Source organism: Ranitomeya imitator, chromosome 1 (assembly GCF_032444005.1).
Source record: "Ranitomeya imitator isolate aRanImi1 chromosome 1, aRanImi1.pri, whole genome shotgun sequence".
Taxonomy (NCBI): domain Eukaryota; kingdom Metazoa; phylum Chordata; class Amphibia; order Anura; family Dendrobatidae; genus Ranitomeya; species Ranitomeya imitator.
In genome coordinates this window covers 899,331,086-899,354,958 of record NC_091282.1, presented here as the reverse complement: position 1 = coordinate 899,354,958, position 23,873 = coordinate 899,331,086, and the positions used below count along the sequence as shown (strand labels likewise).

Sequence of the window (23,873 nt, the reverse complement as noted above, 5' to 3'; positions counted from 1 at the left end):
TGTGTGCTGTGCATGTGTGCGCGCTGTGTGCATGTGTGTGTGCTGTGCGTATGTGTGTGCTGTGCATGTGTGTGCGCTGTGCGTATGTGTGCTGTGCATGTGTGCGCTGTGCGTATGTGTGTGCTGTGCATGTGTGTGCGCTGTGCGTATGTGTGCTGTGCATGTGTGTACGTTGTGCGTATGTGTGTGCTATGCATGTGTGCGCTCTGTATATGTGTGCTATGCATGTGTGTGCGCTGTATGTATGTGTGTGCTGTGCATGTGTCTGCGCTGTGCGTATGTGTGTGTTGTGCATGTGTGCGTATGTGTGTGCTGTGCATGTGTGCGTATGTGCGCTGTGCGTGTGTGTGTGCTTTGCGTATGGATGTGTGTGTGTCATGCATATGTGCAGAGCAGGCGGTCAGTGCTGGGGAGTATATTGAGTGGTGACTGATACTTCTCCCTGCACCATCCGGATGCCTTGAAGCGAGCGGCTACAGAGTGGCGATAACTTCTTTTTCTGCTTGCCAGACATGATGTTAAAGCTATTTACCCTCAGTTGAACCCATTATCTGCTGGAAAACGTTTTTTTTTGGTTGACAGGTACTCTTTCTTGAGGTAATACCAGAGTATAGATTGTAGATGTGGAATTATTGGGGGTCCTCCAGAGATTCCCAGAATGGTTGTTTCGTGTCCCCTGTGAACGTCTAGTGGGCATGAGTGACCACCACTCTCAGCCAGTAAACAAGCTCACTACTAATAGTCACACAGAAATGTGGGACCCCTGTTCTTGGGGGAGTGGGGGCATGAGACCTCCTCTGTACATGCATTTGTCTGTAGTCCTCTATGCTGTTCTTGCAGTGACCTATTTCATGTTATCGTCTTATTCCTGAAACCTCCTGTTATTACTGACATAGAGATAGATTCTGTTTTTTCTACCATCCAAAGCGTAAATCAACAAATATTACAATTTCGATTTTTCCAACGGGTTCAGGAACACTGTGTGCCCTGCCAGCGCTTCCTATGGTAATAAGAGCCAATAGGCCGAATTATGTGTAAACGTTGTTCCAAAATGATCATGCGATAGGGGCCGATTCATCAAAGCCAGAAAAGTGGCAGAAGTGTAACTATTTTTTTCCAATTCAATCCTTGCTGTTTCCAGAGAATTTCTCCGGCTTGGTAATCCTTTGAATTGTGCGGCATGGGATAAACGTCTATTAAAGCAGTATCGTGTCCACAAGCCCAGTTCTCTCAGCTATGAGCCAGAAATGAGAAGTAAGTGGATTCATTCTATAAACCCGATTTTATAGCATATTGTTTTTTCGCAGCATTTGTTCTCATCCGTCCATTTACGTAAGGTAAGAACGTACTCGACTCACCGTGTAATACCCATTTTACAGACTCTAGAATATCATTTAGTTTGGGAGGGTGGAACAACTTTCAAGAGGTTTTCCATTTTTTTTTTTTTTAGAAATCATTAAGTAAATGAAAAGGTTTTATATCATTTTAAATATTCTTTGTGGTTTAATTTTTCACAATTGTTATGATATTGGCAGTGTATGGACTAGATATAAAAATATCTCAACTGAACACATAAGTCTAGTGGAGTGTTTTCATTCAAGCAAGCTAATCTATTCGTGTTTCAATTCCTCAATATTGTCAAGAATTTCCCGATTCTTTTAAGACCGGTGTTAAAGAGATGAATGAATTTCACACATTTTTAATCTGCAATATACCATTGCCAAAAATGTTACTTCAGGTAAGGGACAGAAGGACATTTCTTGTGTAATTTGTGTCCCGGTTCTGCTCACTTTTCTAATCAAAATCCAGTTCAAATAAAAGGTCGTAGAATATAAAATCATCAATAACATGACACAGCACGCCAGTTCTACCCGGACCCTAGGTTTCGCCTGACCGCTTCTTCTTGGGGCGAACTGGCCCGTGCTTTATGACATCTGACCTTTTTATCCTTATTCTAAAACTAGTGTTAAACTTTATCATTATTAACCTTTTAAACATATACAATATTAGTTAAAACTTTTATGTACATATTTTATCATACAATTAGGAATATAAACTAATATAAACCACTGAGCCTAATACTAATTTATTTAACCTAGAGACAATTTTGTCAGTCTGCTGCTGTGTTTTTTAGTCTGACAAGCGGCATCCATTTTTTTTTTACTTAAAATTATTAACGTTTGAATATACCAATAAAATTTTGCTATTGTTCTTACTGAAAAGGTGTGAGCTGACTGTTTTTACAATGGCCCTCATGGTTCCCTGATCTGAACATCATTGAAAATCTGGTTAGACCTCAAAATAGCAGTGCACAGAAAACGACCCAGGAATCTCACAGAACTGGAAGAATTTTTCATTGAAGAATGGATGGAAATCCCCCAAACAAAAATTGAAAGACACTTGTAATTTTATCTTCAAATTGCTTATCTGTTCACAATAACAATCATCATTAACTTTTACATGGCACTGTATATACAACCAAAATTCCTCTTTGAAAAAGGTGACCATGAGAAACAGGTCTATAATATATAATGTGAAAAATGAATATGTAAAGAAATAACACCAAAACAGCAGTAAAACTGAAAGCTAAATAAACAGACTACAGGAAATATTTTAATTCTACATCTATAGTCAGATCTAATGAAATGAAAGTGTTTAATTTAAAATCCTCAAATTTGCCCTTTGGCTCATTTTCCTGATATGCTGCTCCCCTCTGCTACTGGGTGTCACCAGTTCGATAGCATAGAATTTGCTGCCCCTATGATCTTGGTGGTACATACTTATTTATAATTGATCCATTCACTTTCATCTAATTTACCTTTAGAAATATTTTTAGTGCTCTGCTATTCTCTTTATCAGTTTGCGTTCTATGCTCCTAACATAAAGCAGAACACAAGGGTACTCCAGGATATAAATGGCCCCCTTTGTTACATGCAAAGAGCTCATGGAATTTGTATTGGTTTTTATTTTTACTGTCCAAAAAAAGTTAAATATTTTTATTACTCTTTTGTCGTAACCTCCACACATGCTTTGCAGCTGAGTCAAAGATAAAAAAAAGCCTTCGCCTGATTGAGCCTTAGATTTGATTCAACTGAGTGAGGGAACCGTTCGCCAATAATTTGAGGCTGATCAGAAATGACCGGCCACATTATCATATCTTGCTTCAAGAGGTGCCAATGTTTTGCTGAAATGTTTTTAATCAAATGCACATCTGTGCAATTATTAGTAATACATGGAATTGTTTTTGCCTATTATCAAGATGACTTTTCAAGAATGTCCCGACTAAATCCTCATTTTGTACTGAGAGGAATTGTCTTTCTTCATGATATCATTTTTTTTTTATTCAAACCTATCCTTAGTAATTAGTTTTTGTGAAAAAAAAATAATTGGAGCTTTTTCTTTTTGATTAAATTATCCTATGGGATTTTCTTGTATCAGTGGACTATGGTGGCAGCTAGAGAAGTCTATATTTATGTTACCATCAATTGGTTTAAAATAATAAGTGATGCTTTCCTTTCCCCAGCCATAACCAAAATTCTCTAGATCTAAAATATGCACTAATTACGGTTGTGGTGAAATATGTGTATATATATCTATATGTGTGTAGTGACATATGTCTAGGGTTATATGTGTGACTAGTGATAATGTAACATCTGTCCTGAAGGCAAGTCGCACCTAGGTGTTAATAGGTACTTCCTTGGGACTAGTAGAAATTGTGTCTCCATATCTCACCTGGAGGTCTAGCTAGGGCCAAGAAGAAAAGCAACATTTGGCAACCCCTAGGTCTTGGAGGGGAGATGCTAATTGCGGCCTGAGGGAATCTATTCCTGAGATCCTTTTCACAAGAGAAAATAATATATTCATTGGGGGCGCGGCCGTGGCCCAATCAAACAGGCAGCAGTTATGATATTAACCTGAGGGGCCGGTCTAGAAACCTGACCTCCAGACCAAAGTTATAAATTTAGGCTGCAGACAGAGAATTGTGTTCACATGATGGGGGCAGCCTGAGAAGCTGGTGTGATCCAATCTACATCAGGGGTGTCAAACTGCATTCCTCGAGGGCTGCAAACAGGTCATGTTTTCAGGATTTCCTTGCATTGCACAGGGGATAATTTAATCCCCTGCAGAGAATGATTCCAGCACCTTGTGCAATGCTAAGGAAATCCTGAAAACATGACCTGTTTGCAGCCCTCGAGGAATGCAGTTTGACACCCCTGATCTACATCGTCCTACCCTCAGGGAGCAGAAAACAACTACCAGTTAGATAATTTCTGTAAGTTTCTCCTGTTTATTTTGATATTGTTTTGCATAAGTTGTATGTCTTTTTATTATCATATTTTTATACCTTTTTCTTATTGTAAGCATTGAACCTTTTGTTATTAAAGTATAAAACTTTAACAAGTTGAACCTTGAATGTTCTAAAAGAATCCATAGCCTATGGTTTGTGAGCCTTATGAGTGATAGACATTCCTAGTATTAATGATCTGGGACTCATCACCCGTGTATTCGATGAGTGGTGGCAGCGTGTATGAGCGGGTGTGTGGCCTGGGTCGGTGTGTGATTTATGCTCCCAATACAGCATGGGACAGAGGTTGAATGCTGGACTGAGAGTGGGGAGATAGAATAACCCTTGCAGGCACAACCCCAACTCACGTGTGAGAGCGGGTACGTGACGAATAAGTGACACCACGGAGAATGGATCCATGACAACGGTATATTCATGAGTAAAGTTGAGATTTGTTATTAATGTACTGTCCAAAAACATCCAATTCTATGGACTCCCCCTAACATAATATAATATAAAAACTTATCAAATTATCTTTTAACCCCTTACCGGCATCGGACGTACTATACCGTCCGATGCCGGCTCCCCTGCTTTGATGCAGGGCTCCGCGGTGAGCCCGCACCAAAGCTGGGACATGTCAGCTGTTTTGAACAGCTGACATGTGCCCGTAATAGGCGCGGGCAGAATCACGATCTGCCCGCACCTATTAACTAGTTAAATGCCGCTGTCAAACGCAGACAGCGGCATTTAACTACCGCTTCCGGCCGGGCGGCCGGAAATGACGTCATCGCCGACCCCCGTCACATGATCGGGGGTCGGCGATGCTTGTGAATGGTAACCATAGAGGTCCTTGAGACCTCTATGGTTACTGATTGCCCGTCGCTGTGAGCGCCACCCTGTGGTCGGCGCTCACAGCACACGTGCAATTCTGCTACATAGCAGCGATCAGCAGATCGCTGCTATGTAGCAGAGCCGATCGTGCTATGCCTGCTTCTAGCCTCTCACGGAGGCTATTGAAGCATGGCAAAAGTTAAAAAAAAAAAGTTTAAAAAAATCTGAAAAAAATAAAAAAAACATAAAAGTTTAAATCACCCCCCTTTCGCCCCAATCAAAATAAGTCAATAAAAAAAATATCAAATCTACGCATATTTGGTATCGCCGCGCTCAGAATCGCCCGATCTATCAATTAAAAAAAAGTATTAACCTGATCGCTAAACAGCGTAGCGGGAAAAAAATTCGACACGCCAGAATTACGTTTTTTTGGTCGCCGCGACATTGCATTAAAATGCAATAACGGGCGATCAAAAGAACGTATCTGCACCGAAATGCTATCATTAAAAACGTCATCTCGGCACGCAAAAAATAAGCCCTCAACCGACCCCAGATGATGAAAAATGGAGACGCTACGAGTATCGGAAAATGGCGCAATTTTTTTTTTTTTTTTTAAGCAAAGTTTGGAATTTTTTTTCACCACTTAGATAAAAAATAACCTAGTCATGTTAGGTGTCTATGAACTCGTAATGACCTGGAGAATCATAATGGCAGGTCATTTTTAGCATTTAGTGAACCTAGCAAAAAAGCCAAACAAAAAACCAATGTGGGATTGCACTTTTTTTGCAATTTCACCGCACTTGGAATTTTTTTCCCGTTTTCTAGTACACGACATGCTAAAACCAATGATGTCGTTCAAAAGTACAACTCGTCCCGCAAAAAATAAGCCCTCACATGGCCAAATTGACGGAAAAATAAAAAAAGTTATGGCTCTGGGAAGGAGGGGAGCGAAAAACGAACACGGAAAAACGAAAAATCCCCCGGTCATGAAGGGGTTAAATAGCCCCAAAAAAAATTATTTTGTTTTATTTTCAGAATTTATGATGGACTTCCCCTCCCAGACCACAAGGTACAAATTTGCAACCGGGTGTGAATTTCGCACCCATCGCTGTACCCATGGTCTGATGGAAGTCCTGTCCATTATTGCAAAAAGTTATGATTCATGCAAAAAGCAATCAAATTAATAATAAAGCTTGCTTGTTACAAAGCTTGATCTCGATTATTATTTGTGTTTCGTGGCTTGCACAAATTTTGCTGTACACTAGTGTAAAGGGGATGATATGTCTCGGGTTCAAAAAAAGAGTATTGGCATTAATCGTTATCATTTAGTTTTTTGATTCTATGTTGTGAATCTCTCAAATACAGTATGTTAGCATATTGATTATCTATCATTATATTCTGATACACGGTGGGCAGGGAGTAAGTTCCATCTAAAACTGGTCAACCTGTAGGATATTTCTTATCTGTGTAATTTTGATAAATAGTATATCACCTTCATTTTTGAACACTGCATATTAATATACCTGCAAGGGTTGTCCGGGACGTTTATATTAATGGCTTATTTTTAGTATAGTTTTAGTATGGTATATATAATCGTTGAGACCTGACACCCCCGCTAATCGGTTGATCCCGGTGTGGGTGCAGCACTGTCACTTTTGAACATCCACATAAATGGTGTATTTGTCAGAGTACCAAGAGTCTTTGGTTTATACCAGATACCTACTCTGACAAATACACCATTTATTTGGATATTCAAAAGTGACCGTGCTGCAGCCCGCATGGGGAACACCACGTTTTTTTCTCTAGGTCTTTTTTTCCTTCTGTTTTTTCTAGCCTAGTATTTTTTTTTTAATTGTTCTCCTATTGTAAAGTGGTTGGAGTTTTAACTTTTAATTCTCCATAATTTGATGGGAAATTCAGTTGCGTAAAAAGTGTCATTTCAATTTCTGGTGAAAACACCTTGATGAATTTGGCCCAAAGTTTCCTTGAACGTTCTAAAATTTCTTGTTTCTTCAGTAATCTATAGGAAATGGAGAAACCACTATATAAATAAGGCATGCGCTGTGATTCTTATAAAAGTACACATTAAAGTAAACATTACAGTGTAGATTTTCCCTTTCTCAGTGTTGGGCCAGGATCACACATACGCGAGATACGGCCGAGTCTCGCAGGTGAAAACCCAGCTCTGGTTCTGGCACTCCGGAGCGGAGCGTGCGGCTCCATGTATTGCTGTGCGGCTCCACGATCCGCTCCGGAGTGCCAGCGCCAGAGCTGGGTTATCACCTGCGAGACTCGGCCGTATCTCGCGTATGTGTGATCCCGGCCTTACTGGCAGTAACCATAGGAGTAGTTCTGAGTACAGACGAGGAGTAGATCAGATGTTTTCCTCTCTACCAGCACAAATTAGCACCTGAATTTAATTTTTTTTTTATCATAAAGTTATAGTTCAAGTCTGCTATTCAAGAAAGAGAAGGCACATACTCACGGATTCCCCCACCATTCCACCGACTAGGTCCCTCACCACTCTCCACGCCTTCTCTTCTAGCCTGGTCGTCGCCTCACTGCTACATGTTGATCGTAATGATTGGCTGCAGCAGTGACACACCAACTAGGCTGGATAATATGAGTAGTGCCGCTGAAGACACAGTCAACAAAAGTGCCAGGAGATCGTCAGTGATTATACGCGATTTCTTGTTTATTTTACACTTAGCCCATATGTTTGTTATAAACAAGGGGTGGAATACTTCTTTAAAGGGAATCTGTTAAAGTTTTTACTGAGCACACCATGATGTGGGGGGCAGAGAGCCTGACTTCAGTGATGTATCAGTTACTGGTCTGCTTGGTGCACTTTGAACCAGAGAGAATTTCTGTTTTTCCTGCTGTAGACGTAGCAGTGGTCAGAATGCTGAGCTGTGTATAACCCCGCCCTCTCCACTGATTGGTTGTGTCCTGTGTGCATTATCAGTGGTGGGTTTACATCGGTTAGCTTGACTAGCTCGCACGTGACACCTAGTCCAGCAGTGATAATCTCCTGCTGATAAAACACTGTGACACATTGCTGGATTGCCCCTGCATTATGACCTGCTGAGTGATTCCCTTTATTGTATAACTATAACAGTTTTCCTGCAGTTAGACCATTCATAAGTGGAATCGCATATATTTAATGACTCTCCTCATATTTTTTTCTAATTATTAGAGGAAGGCTGAGAGCTTAATTAGATTTCCCACACACACAGATTTCCTCTTTTAGTCTTATCTATTCTTACTGATAGTCTGATCTAATTTTGTAGATATTCTAATCAAGTCTTGTGTTTTTCTTTCCTCCTCCGCTTTACATTGTGTATTTGCTTTTCAGCTTCCAAAGTTTGAACAACTGTCAGGTCAGCCCTTATGTTCCCAAATTACAGTATAGTGGTAGAGGAGATGGAAGTGCAATCTGTCTGATTATCTGCGGCTCCCGAGTCTTCCCACACACTGTGTCCCAGTACGCTGCTGACATATGAATGTTCTCATCGTCACAGTGTGTCAGCAGCACGCTCCACGCCGCACTCATAGGACATTACTGGAACTATCCCTATGACTTCTCCATCACTCCTGGTTCTGTGGGGAGTCTTGTAGCCCATCTATGCCAAATTACACATTGCCACTGGAGCTCCCTTATGTTTTGTAATAATTATTTAGTTAGAAAAATATTAGAAAAATAATAAAAAGAGGCTACAAAGCGAGCACCTTACCTATCACTACTGAGTTATCATAGCCATGTCTTGTAAAGGCCAATTTCATCCTAACATATGACTGCAAGTAGAGATCTTGATAACTGTGAGAAATTAATGCAAACGATATATAGGAATTTATTTGACTTTTTACTATTCAAAAATTAGTATTTGCTAAAACTTTAGCGCCCCTTAAAAGGAATCTGTCTGTAGGTTTTTGCTTCGCAATCTGACAGCAGCATAATGTAGAGGCAGGGATCTTTATTCCAGCAACGTACACTGGCTTGCAATAGTATTCGCCCCCTTAGCATTTGTCGTGTTTTGCTACCTTACAACCTGTAACTTCCTTTTGCAGCAATTACAGCTGCAGCTGCTTTGGATAAGTCTCTATGAGCTTTCCACATCTTGCCAACAGGATTTTTCCCTATTCCTCAACTTTTTCAAGTTAGGTGGTTTCCTCTGGTGAACAGCAATCTTCATGTCTGACCATAGATTCTCAATTGGATTAAGGCCTGGGTCTTGACTAGGCCACTCCAAAACATTTACACGTTTCCCCTTAAACCTCTCGAGCGTTGCTTTAGCAGTGTGCTTTGGGTTATTGGCTCGTGGGAAATTGAACCTTCATCCTAGTCTCAATCACTGATGGACTTAAACAGGTTTTGCTCAAGAATACTGTCTCTCTGTATTTTGCACCATCCATCTTCTCTTTGACTCAGATGATTTTTCCTGTCCCTGCTGCCAAAAAAAATCCCCACAACATGATGCTGACACCACCATGTTTCACTGTGGGGATGGTGTTCTTGGGGTGATGAGCTGTGTTGGTTTAGCACAAGACACAGCGTTTACCTTGGTGGCCAAAAAGTTCAATTTTGGTATCATCTGACCACAGCACCTTCCTCCACATATTTGGGGAGTCTTACACATGTCTTTTGGTGTTGTTTGGTTAGCCTCATGCTTAATGGTGTTGCAGCCTCTGTGGCCTTCCAGAAAGGTGTATATATACTGACAGACCATGTGATGCTTAGATTGCACACAAGTGGGCTTCCTGTCACTAAGCATGTGACTTATGGAGGTAATTGCTTGCACCAGAAATAGGGGCTTCATAACAAAAGGGCTGAATACATATGCACTTGTTAATTTTTTTTGTTATTTGATCCATAAATGTAATTTATGCCTATTTTTCTCACTTCACTTCACCAACTTAGAGTATTTAGTGTTGATGCATCACACACAAATTGGATTACAAAAATATTTTATCACCGGTTGTAATGTAACAAAATAGGTAAAAAGCCAAGGGAGTTAATACTTTTGCGCGTCACTCTATCACTTAGTTTACTGGGTGCAGCAGTTATTATAGACTCGGTTTTATCTACTGCAGAACTCAGTTGTGTATAACCCCGCTCACACTACAGCTTTCTGCGTACATTATATAGTGACAGAAAGCTGCTAATCGGTGCTGAGGGTGTGATTGGACTAGGAGGCACAAGGACAGTTGTCCTGTACTTATAATCTCTTGCTGATAAAACATTGATTGTAAAGAAACCGCAAAACACAGCCTAGTAAGTGATATATCACTGGAATCAGGGTCTCTGCTCCCACATTATGGTATTCTCAAATTACATAGCAAAAACTTGTTGAAAGATTCCCTTTTAAAGGGGTTGTCACATCTTAAATATATAAAATTGCAAAGTGCTAGTAAAAATAAGCAGCTTTTTCAAGTTTTCTCTTAGAAATCCTCTCTATTCTCAAGAACAAAAGGATTTTTAATTCTGTTCGGCCAAGTGGTACAGCCAATCCTGTAAATCGGCAGTGCACCCCTGCTGTGAAGTTGGAAGTCAGGAGGCAGATTAATGTGGTCAGGGGGTAGCAGTACATTTTGTCTTGATGTACAACAATTCGTCATTTAAAGCGTATACCGTAATTCTAAAATTGACATTGAAATAATACAAATGTGTTTAAGTATTTTAATTAAGTTAAAACCTTTAAAGCAAAAAAAAAAATGAATGTGAATATCTTTATTTAACCCAATCATCTCCAGTTAAATACAATGCTTGAGCGTTTGTTTTTTTATTAAAAGTGTTACCAGTGGCTTTTACTGCCACCTAGAAATATAAGCATAAAATGCTACTGAAATATGATAACGAGCACAGCAGTAAAATCGCTAAAATGCTTTCCCGTGTGGATCCAGGCCATGAAATAAATGATGTAAATTTCCATAAATGTTAATGCTTTGTATAAAACCTCAGTGTAAGTTTGTTACCGGCAAGCAACACAATAAAAGCATTGATCTGTCTCCTGGCTGAGTAAGCGACACTGTGCCAGCGTTCTCCGGGGGCAGAGATCAGGTATGCCTGCTCCTTTTATTTTCCTCAGCTCTTACAGATCTGTTTCCGTGCCCCGCACAGGTAGCATGATCATGTCCACAGAAGGCCTGGGCTGCGACAGTGTGTTCTGCGTAGGAGAAGACAAACATTACCGGATAAGCCGCAGCTTGGTAAAATCGGCAGAAGGATGCACCGTGCCCCTGACCAGGGTAAAGTGCCTGGTTTCTATGACTACACCACACGACATCCGGCTTCATGGATCATCAGTCACTCCTGCCTTTGTGGAATTTGACACTTCTCTGGAAGGCTTTGGGTAATGTGTGTTTTTTTTTTTTTTTAATAGTCTTAATTTGTTATCATGCTTTATAATTAAATTGGATCGTTCACGTCAATATCTTTTAAATGTCATTTTCCTGTTTTAGTTTACTGAGATATGATCATGTCAATATAGGATTAAAAGTAGATTCTTTCTTAAGACCGCTCCTTCACTGTATCTTTTGCCGGCTCCTCTTCCTCTCCTCGTCCCCTTACTATCGGGGTTCCGCAGGGCTCAGTCCTAGGCCCCCTCCTCTTCTCTCTTTACACGGCCCCTATTGGACAATCAGTCAGCAGATTTGGGTTCCAGTACCATCTCTATGCTGATGACACCCAATTATACACTTCTTCCCCCGACATCACCCCTACCCTAATTCAAAATACCAAGGATTGTCTGTCTGCTGTCTCTAACATCATCTCCTCCCTCTACCTGAAACTAAATCTCTCCAAAATGGAACTTCTTGTGTTTCTCCCTTCTACTAACCTCACTCTACCCAACATCGAAATTACCCTGGAGGGTTCAACCATAACTCCCAAGCAGCATGCCCGCTGTCTTGGGGTGATATTCGACACCGAACTTTCCTTTACTCCCTATATCCGATCACTCACTCGCTCCTGTCTCCTGCATCTTAAAAACATCTCCAGAATCCGACCTTTTCTCACCTTTGAAACTGCTAAGACTCTTACTGTCGCTCTCATTCATTCCCGTGTGGACTACTGCAACTCTCTTCTGATCGGTCTCCCTCTTTCCAAACTTTCTCCTCTCCAATCCAACTTGAATGCTGCAGCCAGGGTCATATTTCTGTCCAACCGCTTCATCGATGCCTCCATCTTGTGCCAGTCATTACACTGGCTACCCATTCACTACAGAGTCCAGTATAAAATCATCTCTCACCCACAAAGCTCTCCACAGTTCTGCACCGCCTTATATCTCCTCTCTCATCTCCGTCTATCGCCCTACATGTGCCCTCCGTTCTACAAATGACCTAAGACTAACATCCCCCGTAATCCGAACCTCGCACCTCTGTCTCCAAGACTTCTCTCGTGCTGCGCCAGCTCTCTGGAATGCACTTCCCCAGACGATCAGACTGATACCTAGCCCCGACCTATTCAAGCGCGCTCTGAAAACCCATCTCTTCAAACAAGCCTACCAAATCTTGGTCTCCACACCCTCCATACAGATAACTGCACTTGATACTTATTATTATTATTTATTGTTATAGCGCCATTTATTCCATGGCGCTTTACATGTAAGGAGGGGTATACATAATACTTGACTATTGCATTTAAACACACAGGCTGATGACCGGATCATGCAGCTTTATATGAAAATCCCTATATATTATAATTGCCAGACCTGAAATAACAAGCACTTTTCACCTATTGTGTCCCCCTATTTCCTTGTAGATTGTAAGCTTGCGAGCAGGGACCTCACCCCTAATGTCACTGTTTAAATTGTCTTAACTCGTAGTGAATTTATTGTCTGTACATGTCCCCACTTAATTGTAAAGTGCTGCGGAATATGTTGGTGCTATATAAATAAAAATTATTATTATTATTATTATTATAAAAGGAATCGGTCATCAGATTTTGCTCCCCCATCTAAAAGTAGCATAATGTAGGAGCAGAGACCCTGATTCCAGCCATTACGGCTGCAGATCTTACAGTTCTCAGAATTCTGTATAACTCCGCCCACACCCTTGATTGGCAGCTTACGGTGTACACCGTGCATAGGCAGAAAACTGCCGCCAATCAGCGGTGGGGATTTGGTTGGACTATCTTGCAGCAGCTTTACTAGTCCTCTAGGGATAATCGCCTGCTGTTTTTTTTTTTTTTTTAATCAAAACTACACCAAGCAGGCAGCCCAGTAAGTGACACATTTCTGAAATCAGGGTTTCTCTACGTTATGTTGCTCTGAGGTTTGATGACGACAGATTCCCTTTAAAGCACTCAGGTGCAGGTCTGATCTTGTCCCTGACCGCCTTAAAAAGCTCTTTGGTCTTGCCCATGTTGTAGAGGTTAGAGTCTGACTGATTAAGTCTGTGGACAGGAGTCTTTTATAAAGGTGACTATGTAAGACAGCTATCGTTAATGCAGGTAACGAGTTGATTAGGATTGTCTAACTGGTCTGTAGGAGCCAGAACTCTTAATGGTTGGTAAACACTTATTTCTCACTGTAAAATGAAAATTTATAAAATTTATACAATGTGATTTTCTGGATTTTATTTTTGATATTCTGTCTTCTAATGTTAAAATTTACCTACCCTTAAAATTATAGACTGCTCATGTCTTTGTCAGTGGGGAAACTTACAAAATCAGCAAGGGATCAATACTTATTTCCTCCACTGTAAGTAGGTCTTCTGCCGCATTTTTCTGAACATCTGGAAAGTCTATCCTATGTCCTCTTTTCAGCAGTTTATTCTGGTGTGTGAGACAGGGCTGTGGAGTTGGTAAGCCAAACCTAACCTCCGACTCCTCCATTTCCGTGACTCGCGACTCCGACCCCACAGCCCTGCCTCACTACTGAGCATGTACGTAAAGTGCAGCACAGATTCATCTCGTCTAAAAGCCCAGAACCTTAGATCAGGAGCTGAACAGACATTTCTAGGACATTTCATAACTTTCCCAAATGCTTATGAAAATAATGTACAGCACATCCTGCATTGCACTACTGCACCCAATTTATTATATATTATCTGACACTGACTCCGACTCCACAGCCCTGGTGTGAGAGACCAGATACCCAAAGCTGCAAACCACCATTGGAGGTGTTGACACTATGCATGGCCGCTGTTTGCTTTTTCTTATATCTAGAATGAATTATAAATTACAGTGGTGTGAAAAAGTGTTTTCCCCTTCCTGATTTCCTATTCTTTTGCATGTTTGTGACACTTAAATGTTTCAGGTCACAAAACAAATTTAAATATTAGACAAAGGTAACACCAGTAAACACAAAATGCAGTTTTTAAATGAAGGTTTTTGTTAAAGGAAAAAGTGATTGCCCGATAAACTTAATAATTGTTTGGGCCACCCTTAGCAGCAACATCTGTAATCAAGCATTTGCATCAACTGGCAAGGAGTCTTACAATGCTCTGGAGGAATTTTGGCCCACTCATCTTTGCAGAATTGTTGTCATTTAGCCACATTGGAGGGTTTCCAAGCTTGAACCACCTTTTTAAGGTCATGCCTCAGCATCTCAATGAGATAAGGTCAGGATTTTGAATAGGCCGCTCCAGTCTTAATTTTGTTTTTCTTAAGCCATTCAACGGTGGACTTGCTTGTTTGTTTTGGATTATTGTCCTGCTGCATACCCAAAGTGTGCTTTAGCTTGACATTCTGAACAGATGGCCACACATTCTCCTTCAGGAAGCAGCAAAACAACCCCAGACCACCACACTACCACCACCACATTTTACTGTTGGTATGATGTTGTTTTTCTGAAATGCTTTGTCACTTCTACACCAGATGTAATGGGACGTACACTTTCCAAAAAGTTCAACTTTTGTCTAGTCAGTCCACAGAGTATTCTCCAAAAAGTCTTGGGGAACATAAAGATGTTTTCTGGCAAAACTGATCTTTATATTCTTATTGCTCAGCAGTGGTTTTTGTCTTGGAGCGCTGCTATGCAGGTTATTTTTGCCCAGTCTTTCTTATGGTGGAGTCATGGACACTGACCTTAACTCAGGCAAGTGAGGCTTGGGGTTCTTTGGATGTTGTTGTGGGGTCTTTTGTGATCTCTTGGATGAGTCATCGCTATGCTCTTGGGGTAATTTTAGTCGGCCAGCCACTCCTGGGAAGTTCCACCAGTGTTCCAGGTTTTCGCCATTTGTAGATAATTGTTCTCACTGTGGTTCGCTGGAGTCCCAAAGCTTTAGAATTGGCTTTATAACCTTTTCCAGACTGAGAGATCTCAATTACTTTGTTTCTCATTTGTTCCAGAATTTCTTTGGATGACAACATGTCTAGCTTGAGGATCTTTTGGTCTACTTTACTTTTGTCAAGCAGGTCCTATTTAAGTGATTTCTTGATTGAGAACAGATGTAGCAGTAAACAGGCTTGGATGTGGCTATGGAATTTGAACTTCGCTTCCCAAAGATGTGATACACCTCAGTTAATGTATGCTTATGGGAGGGGTGGGGTTCACAATCACTTTTTCACACAGAGCCCTGTAAGTTTGGATTTCTTTTCCCCTTAATAATAAAGATTTTTATTTATTAACTGCATTCTGTGTTTACTTGTGTTATCTTTGTCTAATATTTAAATTTGTTTGGTGATCTGAAACCATTTAAGTGTGAAAAACATGCAAAAGAATAGAAAATCAGGAAGGGACAGTAACGTTTTCACCCCACGGTATATTGTTATGAGGGATGGGCTCATCCCTGTATTTCATCACATCTGTAACTGCAGTATATTGGTACTGCGACCAGGTATTGGTAAGTATTTTGTTCTTTTTTTCATCTGTAGCTCCAGTGGGGCTTTTGTTCTATACCATCATTATTCATCTAGTAATTTCTGCTTCTTGTTACTTTAGCTTCCTTATAGAAACATCTGTGCTTCAGAAATCCTTGAAATGAGTCAAAGGCTTTAGAGACCGCAATGTATTCTTCTCTCTCTAATAGGTGCCTTTTCTTGCCAAGTTTGGCGCCTCACAATGCACCGAACAGTAATGCTGTCACCACAGGGCTTATGGATGGCACAGTGCTGAGTGGCATAGGAACAGGTAATGCAGACAAAGGCAAGCACACTGAACACGGACATTTTATTTGGTAATATAACCTAAACATGCTATTTAAAGGGGTTGTTCGGGCAATATGTAAATTTTGCTTTGGAAACTGGATATGTAAAAAAATAACCATTCCATACTCGCCTACCATTACCCACATGGATCAAGCGTGGCCGTTGTGTAATATGTGCATAGAGATGAAAGGGACTCTGCCAGCACATAATGACTGTTCAAACCAAGCCCCACCGGTCCGTGCTTCATGGCGGGGCCAATCGTTTATATACACCTTCCCATCTGCTCGTTTTCCATCTATCGCCACCTCCCTCTTCTTTGATTGATTGACGGCTCTGGCTTCATAGGACCAGGGAACGGCAGAGTGAGATGGAAAACAAGCAGGTGGGAAGTTGTATATAAATGACTGGCCCCGCCGTGAAGTACAGAGCGCCTGTACTTAGCTTGAACAGTCATTCTGTGCTGACACAGTCCCTTTATGGAGTGATGTCACGGTTACACCAGCCAATGGACCACTGCAGCCTGTGATTGACTGCAGCGATAAGGTGACATCTAGCAGGAGGACATCATAAAACATGCAATGACGCTGTAGCCTGCGATTGGACAGATGGCTAGTGGACTAAAGACATCACCGATTCTGGTCTCTGTGCAGCCCACGGAGAGGACTGTGTTCCAGGTGGGTGCCGGTAGGTGAGTGTTATTGAGTCTATATATACAGCTTCCTGGGCAAAGTTATATTTTGGCCGGTCAAGCCCTTTAGGCTTCTTTCACATTTGCGTCGGTACACGGCCGTCGCTAAGCGTCGTTGTGAAAATTCGGCACAACGTGGGCAGCGGATGCCGTTTTTCAACGCATCCGCTGCCCATTCTAAAGTCCGGGGAGGAGGGGGCAGAGTTCCGGCCGCGCATGCGCGGTTGGAAATGCAGGATCCGACGTACGAAAAAACGATCCCTTGAACGTTTTTTCATGATGACGGTCCGCCAAAACACGACGCATCCAGTGCACGAAGGACGCGACGTGTGGCCATCCTTCGCGATCCGTCAGCAATACAAGTCTATGGGAAAAAAACGCATCCTGTGGGCACATTTGCAGGATGTTTTTTTTTTTCCCCCCCAAAACGACGTATTGCGACGGATGCCACATGACGCAAGTGTGAAAGTAGCCTAAAGGTACCGTCACACTAAGCGACGCTGCAGCGATACCGACAACGATCCGGATCGCTGCAGCGTCGCTGTTTGGTCGCTGGAGAGCTGTCACACTGGTCGCTGGAGAGCTTCTCTGCTTTGGCTGTGAGCGCCGGGCAGCCGGAAAGCAGAGCGGTGACGTCACCGCTCTGCTTTCCGGCCGCTGTGCTCACAGCCAGACCAGAGAAGCAGAGCGCCGGGGACAGACAGCGGTAGGTAAGTATGTAGTGGTTGTTTTTTTTAACTTTAACGATGGTAACCAGGGTAAACATTGGGTTACTAAGCGCGGCCCTGCGCTTAGTAACCCGATGTTTACCCTGGTTACCAGCGAAGACATCGCTGAATCGGCATCACACACGCCGATTCAGCGATGTCTGCAGGGAGTCCAGCGACGAAATAAAGTTCTGGACTTTCTTCCCCGACCAGCGACATCACAGCAGGGGCCTGATCGCTGTTGCCTGTCACACTGGACGATATCGCTAGCCAGGACGCTGCAACGTCACGGATCGCTAGCGATATCGTCTAGTGTGACGGTACCTTAAGTGTCTGCTTATTGCTGTAGACATGCTTACACAAGATGGTATCGTGAAGTAGGAGAAATGTAATATTAAACTATTAATAAAAAAAGACAAAGAAACTGAATGAAGAGTGCTGCTAACATAATAAACCATGAAGTAGACCCCTAGTATTGGTCAGGCCACCAACCACATAAATATCACTTCCTCCACTTGGCATCCATATGAGGAATATACAAATCCAGGTGTCGCATATAATCCATTCTGATCGGCAGAAGAGAGGTATACAGACATAGGCGTACATAAAGGTGGAGGCCTCCAGGAAACGCAGCCAAATGATGGAGAACCACCGAAAAGACCAGCAATTGATGGGTCTCCATTCACTGTTCCTTGCGGAACTCAGAAGTGCAGGGTGTAAAAGGTTTTTTAAATTAAATCCCTGCACAAGATAGATCTAAAGCGTATTCTCAACCTTTCTTTTTTATCTTTATGTAGGGGAACATCTTTTCCCACCTCCCTCTGGATTATCATATTCCACGTGGTTCTGCATCGAACATTTCAGTACGCCACCTAATAATCACCCAGTGCGACTGCTCACCATTGTCCGACGGGCAACCTCCTCTGAGCAGCATTACGTCTGTCTAGCCATTGTACTTTCTGCCAAGGACAAGTCCCTGATCGTGTCTACAAAGGAAGAACTACTTCAGAACTATGGTGAATATCCGCTTTGGCGTCGTCACTCCACGGGATCTTATTAGGAGACTGGATGTTATAGTATGATGCATTAAGATAAGGCTTCGGGCTTATATTGGACAGCTAGACATGGGTTAAAAGAGAAAAAAATGTATTTAATTTTGGTTGGGAGGAATATTCTAGAAAGTTATATCCAGAAAAACTCCAAATTTGCTGTTGGCGAGGTGTTCTGTCACATTGGTATAGGCAAAAATTCTGCTGCTCTACACATAATTCAGAATATAAAGAAATGTCCCCTTCAGGTTTAATTGGAGGATTTTGATCAGATTTTAGCAGGTATTCCTGCACCCAGTTCATGACACTGGGATGGGATTGACATTCTTGCACGGAGTCGGTTATCAGATATCTGCCATGTTAGCATGTAATTAGCTCTGCGCAAGATGGGTATGAAAAAGGTGAGAACAGGGCCAGGTACCAATGTAAAGTGTAAAGGATCGTTCACTGCACTGTCGCTCTTATTAGAGCACTAGATGCCTCCGTCCCCCTTTATTATAGGGCTGCAGTGGGTTAAACCTCAAATATAGTGTTGGGTTGGTACTGACCGGTTGACAGAACCACAGTTTGACCATCCTATTATATTTTTCTTTGGTATAGCACCATTATATATATATATATATATATATATATATATATATATATATACATATAATATATATATATTTTGTACATACTGTGTTTTTTGTGTTTGGCATTAGCTACTTTTGCAATCTGCAGTTTGTACTGCAGAGTGTGAGATCTCAGCAGGAAGGAGAGACATTGAGGAGCGGTTACTCTGGCTATGTGTGTACACAGGCATTCTGACAGGTTTTTAAAGCCTGTATAGCAATCCTCCTTATCAGATCTAAGGGATCTATTTAATAATGTAGACTACAAGGAAATATATGGTCCACTGTATATAAGCATTATATAGAAAAGCAGACTAATGCTTTATTACTTGATTACAGCTCTAAACCATAAGGGTAAGTTCCCACAGGGCGTTTTTTCAGCATGTTTTCCTTTTTTTTTCTTGCTTTCTTGCTGAATTTTGTGTGCGTTTTTTACCTTTTGTGCATGCTGATAAAGTTTAGTGTTGGAAAAATAGTCCTATTCCATAGAATTAGGTTTTTTCACCACCCATTCATTTCAATGGGTGAAAAAACACTGAAAGAAGTGACATGCTGCATTGTGTTAAAAAAAACATGGATAATACAAACTCTTGATGACAAACCAAGGTGTGCGAATGAGATTTCTGAATTCTCATAGACTTTGCTGGTACTGTAAAAGCCATCTGAAAATTTGCTTAAAAAATGCAGCAAAAGCGCCCTGTGTGAACTTGGCCTAATGGGGGCAGTTTGTGTTACCTGAGTGGTTACCGTTTAACCTCTCCAACCTGCTAGGACTGGGACTTTTGATTTGTTCTCAGTTATGTTTTTAAATAATCTATTTTCACATATTTATTAAAGTGGATGACTTTAGCGAGGAATCTTCCTTCTATGAGATCCTACCTTGTTGTGCCCGATTTCGGTGCAGTGAGCTGATAATGGAGGGTCAATGGCATCATCTGGTTCTAGTCATGAGTAAAGGCATGCTGAAAAATAGCACCGCTACGCTCTACCTTGATGGGCAGCTGGTCAGTACTGTAAAGGTATGTTTTTCTTTACTTTAAATTCATAGTGGCCATGTAACTTATTGTAGACGAGCATACAAAACTGACTTTTCAAAGAATCCGTCACAGGAAATCTGATCTATTTTGGAGGGGTATTACTGCACTCAGTAGTAGTCTGCTTTTATCAAGTTCAAAATTATGTAACATTTTAATAATCCTTTTTTATTTCAGTTTCATAAATCTGTTGTAATTCTGCTTTCTCCTCCTGGACTGATCAGTCATTCTCAATTCATGGTTAAATGGAATCTGTCACCCCCCAGGACGTATATGACCTATTAATATGGGCATACAGGTGATAGAAATGTTACACTAGTCCTCCTGTATACCTCATATTAATGGTCTTGTTGTGGAGAAATGTTATGTTCTGTCTTTATGTTAATGATTTCTTCCAGGCTCCGGGGCTTGCGGTGCCTAGAAGAAATCCCTGCCTCCTCTCCTCATTGTAATACTTCCCCTCCTCCCATCAGCAACAGTTATGGCCCCAGAATCCTGCGCCCTGCACTCCTTCAGAAATACCTACCTCATCCTCCTTTCTGTGGGCACTGCATTCAGGGATAGTCTGTGCAGGCCCTGGCGAGTCACTGTGTGCACCCATAATATGCTCTCCCCACTTCCTCCCTGCACAGTCATCGCTAGGAACCATGTGTACATGGCTATGACTTTGCAGGCAGGAATTGGGGAGAGCACCTTATTTGCGCACACTGTTATGAAAGGCAATTCAGAATCACAATGGACATGGAGGTCAGAGCACATACAGTGATCTGACAATAACCCAAAATAATAGAACGAGCTCTGAGACGTGGGAACTCTGCAGACCGCAATCCCTAATCCTATCAAACCACACTAAAGGTAGCCGTGGAGCGCTCCTGACCAGAACCTAGGCGCCTCGTCACAGCCTGAGAAACTAGCTAGTCCTGAAGATAGAAAAATAAGCCTACCTTGCCTCAGAGAAATTCCCCAAAGGAAAAGGCAGCCCCCCACATATAATGACTGTGAGTAAGATGAAAACACAAACATAGAGATGAAACAGATTTAGCAAAGTGAGGCCCGACTAGCTGAACAGAACGAGGATAGGGAAGATAACTTTGCGGTCAGCACAAAAACCTATAAATAACCACGCAGAGGGGACAAAAAGACCCTCCGCACCGACTAACGGTACGGAGGTGGTCCCTCTGCGTCTCAGAGCTTCCAGCAGGCGAGAAAAACCAATAAAGCAAGCTGGACTGAAAAATAGCAACAAAATAACATAAGCAAAACTTAGCTTTGCAGAGCAGCAGGCCACAGGAATGATCCAGGGAAAAAACAAGTCCTACACTGGAACATTGACAGGAAGCATGAATCAAAGCATCAGGTGGAGTTAAGTAGAGAAGAAGCTAACGAGCTCACCAGATCACCTGAGGGAGGAAACTCAGAAGCTGCAGTACCACTTTCCTCCACAAACGGAAGATCCCAGAGAGAATCAGCCGAAGTACCACTTGTGACCACAGGAGTGAACTCTGCCACAGAATTCACAACAGCACACACCGCAAGTCACTGGAGCGGAAGTCACTGATGCCTGCACAGAAGATCCCTGAAAGCAGCGCCCATGGTAGGGAGGATGAAGTATGATATGTATTTCTGAGAGAGTGCAGGGCACAGGATTCCCGGGCCGTAACTGACGCTGATGGGAGGGGGTAAGTATTACAATGAAGACAGGGGGCAGGGATTTCTTCTAGGCACCGCACACCCAGAGCCTGGAAGAAATCATTAGCATAAAGACAGAGCAAAAGATTTCTCCACAACAAGACCATTAATATGAGGTATACAGGAGGACTAGTGTAACATTTCTATTACCTGTATGCCCATATTAATAGGTCATATATGTCCTGGAGGGTGATAGATTCCCTATAAAAGCTAAACGTGCATTAAAGGGGTTGTCTGGTCAAAACCGATAAATCTACAGTAACTCTGTGTGACGGCAGACTCGCTCTCCATACTCTTGTATGGAGTAAGGCCATGCCCTCTTGTCAGATATGCCCACTGGCCGTCCGCGTCGCTGGTTGAGGCGTGTCCTCTGCTCCGTACAAGTGTATGAAGCGAGCGAGGCCGATCCCACTGACTAGAGGTATATATAAGTAATACATATCCTACGGTCCCGGGTCTGAAACCGGCAAATCCCCACAGCGCACAGTGCATGCGTGGGGGGATTCATAAGACTGCAGTCAGACAGAGTGGCTGCAGACTTATCGGTTTTGATTAGACAACCCCTCTAATATTGTTTGAATCCTTACCTAGCTTGTAGAAATCTGTTTCCATAAAATTCATAGTTGATATTCTATGCTATTGAGTATCAAATGCGTTGGGGTGGGCCATTGCATTTACAGCTCTCCTGTCCTCCCTCCCTATTTTCCATCTGCTGCCTGCCTCTTGTCTCCGACTGACGGGCAGATCTCAGGCAGGCAGGACCCTGAAACAGGACTGACCTGTCAGTCAGGAACAGGAGGGCAGGTGAGCTGCAAGTGTAATGTCAAATGCCAATTCACTTGCAAATCATTAGATTTAGTGTTGGGGTATAAAATGCTGGTGATGGGTTCTCTTTAAAGAGTAGGTGAAGATAAAACTATATATGTATAAATTTATTTTAAATCTCATAGCTGTTAATTCTTGTATTCAGTTTAAAGAAGCTCTCCTACTCCCATCAAAGTTTTTGTCCTCTTAGTATATTACAATTACCATATTCTATACCACTGTATACTTAGGGTACTGTCACACTGAAACGACGCTGCAGCGATACGACAACGATGTCGATTGCTGCAGCGTCGCTGTTTGGTCGCTAGAGAGCTGTCACACAGACAGCTCTCCAGCGACCAACGATGCCGGTAACCAGGGTAAACATTGGGTTACTAAGCGCAGGGCCGCGCTTAGTAACCCGATGTTTACCCTGGTTACCATCGTAAAAGTAAAAAAAACAAACACTACATACTTACCTACCGCTGTCTGTCCCCGGCGCTCAGCTTCTCTGCTCTGGCTGTGAGCACAGCGGCCGGAAAGCAGAGCAGTGACGTCACCACTCTGCTTTCCGGCTGGCTGGCGCTGACACAGGATGCAGGAGGAGTGCAGAGAAGCACAGCGCCGGGGACAGACAGATGAAGGTAAGTATGTAGTGTTTTTTTTTTTTTTACGTTTACGCTGGTAACCAGGGTAAACATCGGGTTACTAAACGTGGCCCTGCGCTTAGTAACCCGATGTTTACCCTGGTTACCAGTGAAGACATCGCTGAATCGGCGTCACACACGCCGATTCAGCGATGTCAGCGGGAGATCCAGCGACAAAAGAAAGTTTCAAACGATCTGCTACGACATACGATTCTCAGCGGGGTCCTTGATCGCAGGAGCGTGTCAGACACAGCGAGATCGTAAGGATATCGCTGGAACGTCACGAATCGTACCGTCGTAGCGATCAAAATGCCACTGTGTGACGGTACCCTTACAATTGCTCATTTTGTCTCTCTACCCAGATAGTTCTTCTCTTTTATCTGATCTTGTCCCTACATGACTCATTCTCCTCTTCTACTTCTGAGGCAGCTTCCTTGTA

The 23,873-nt window shown here is 42.3% G+C and overlaps 1 protein-coding gene across 6 annotated transcripts in view; it reads left to right on the top strand.

The window, feature by feature from the left end:
• Positions 1-23,873, top strand: part of WDFY3 (WD repeat and FYVE domain containing 3) — a 382,468-nt gene that overhangs the window by 235,613 nt on the left and 122,982 nt on the right. For all 6 annotated transcript variants that reach the window (XM_069743279.1, XM_069743265.1, XM_069743271.1 and 3 more), the window contains 5 exons: positions 1,142-1,254; positions 11,235-11,466; positions 16,088-16,188; positions 18,398-18,616; positions 20,098-20,279. In XM_069743279.1, the coding sequence (XP_069599380.1) occupies positions 1,142-1,254; positions 11,235-11,466; positions 16,088-16,188; positions 18,398-18,616; positions 20,098-20,279 (847 nt within the window). The remainder of the gene's footprint in view (positions 1-1,141; positions 1,255-11,234; positions 11,467-16,087; positions 16,189-18,397; positions 18,617-20,097; positions 20,280-23,873) is intronic.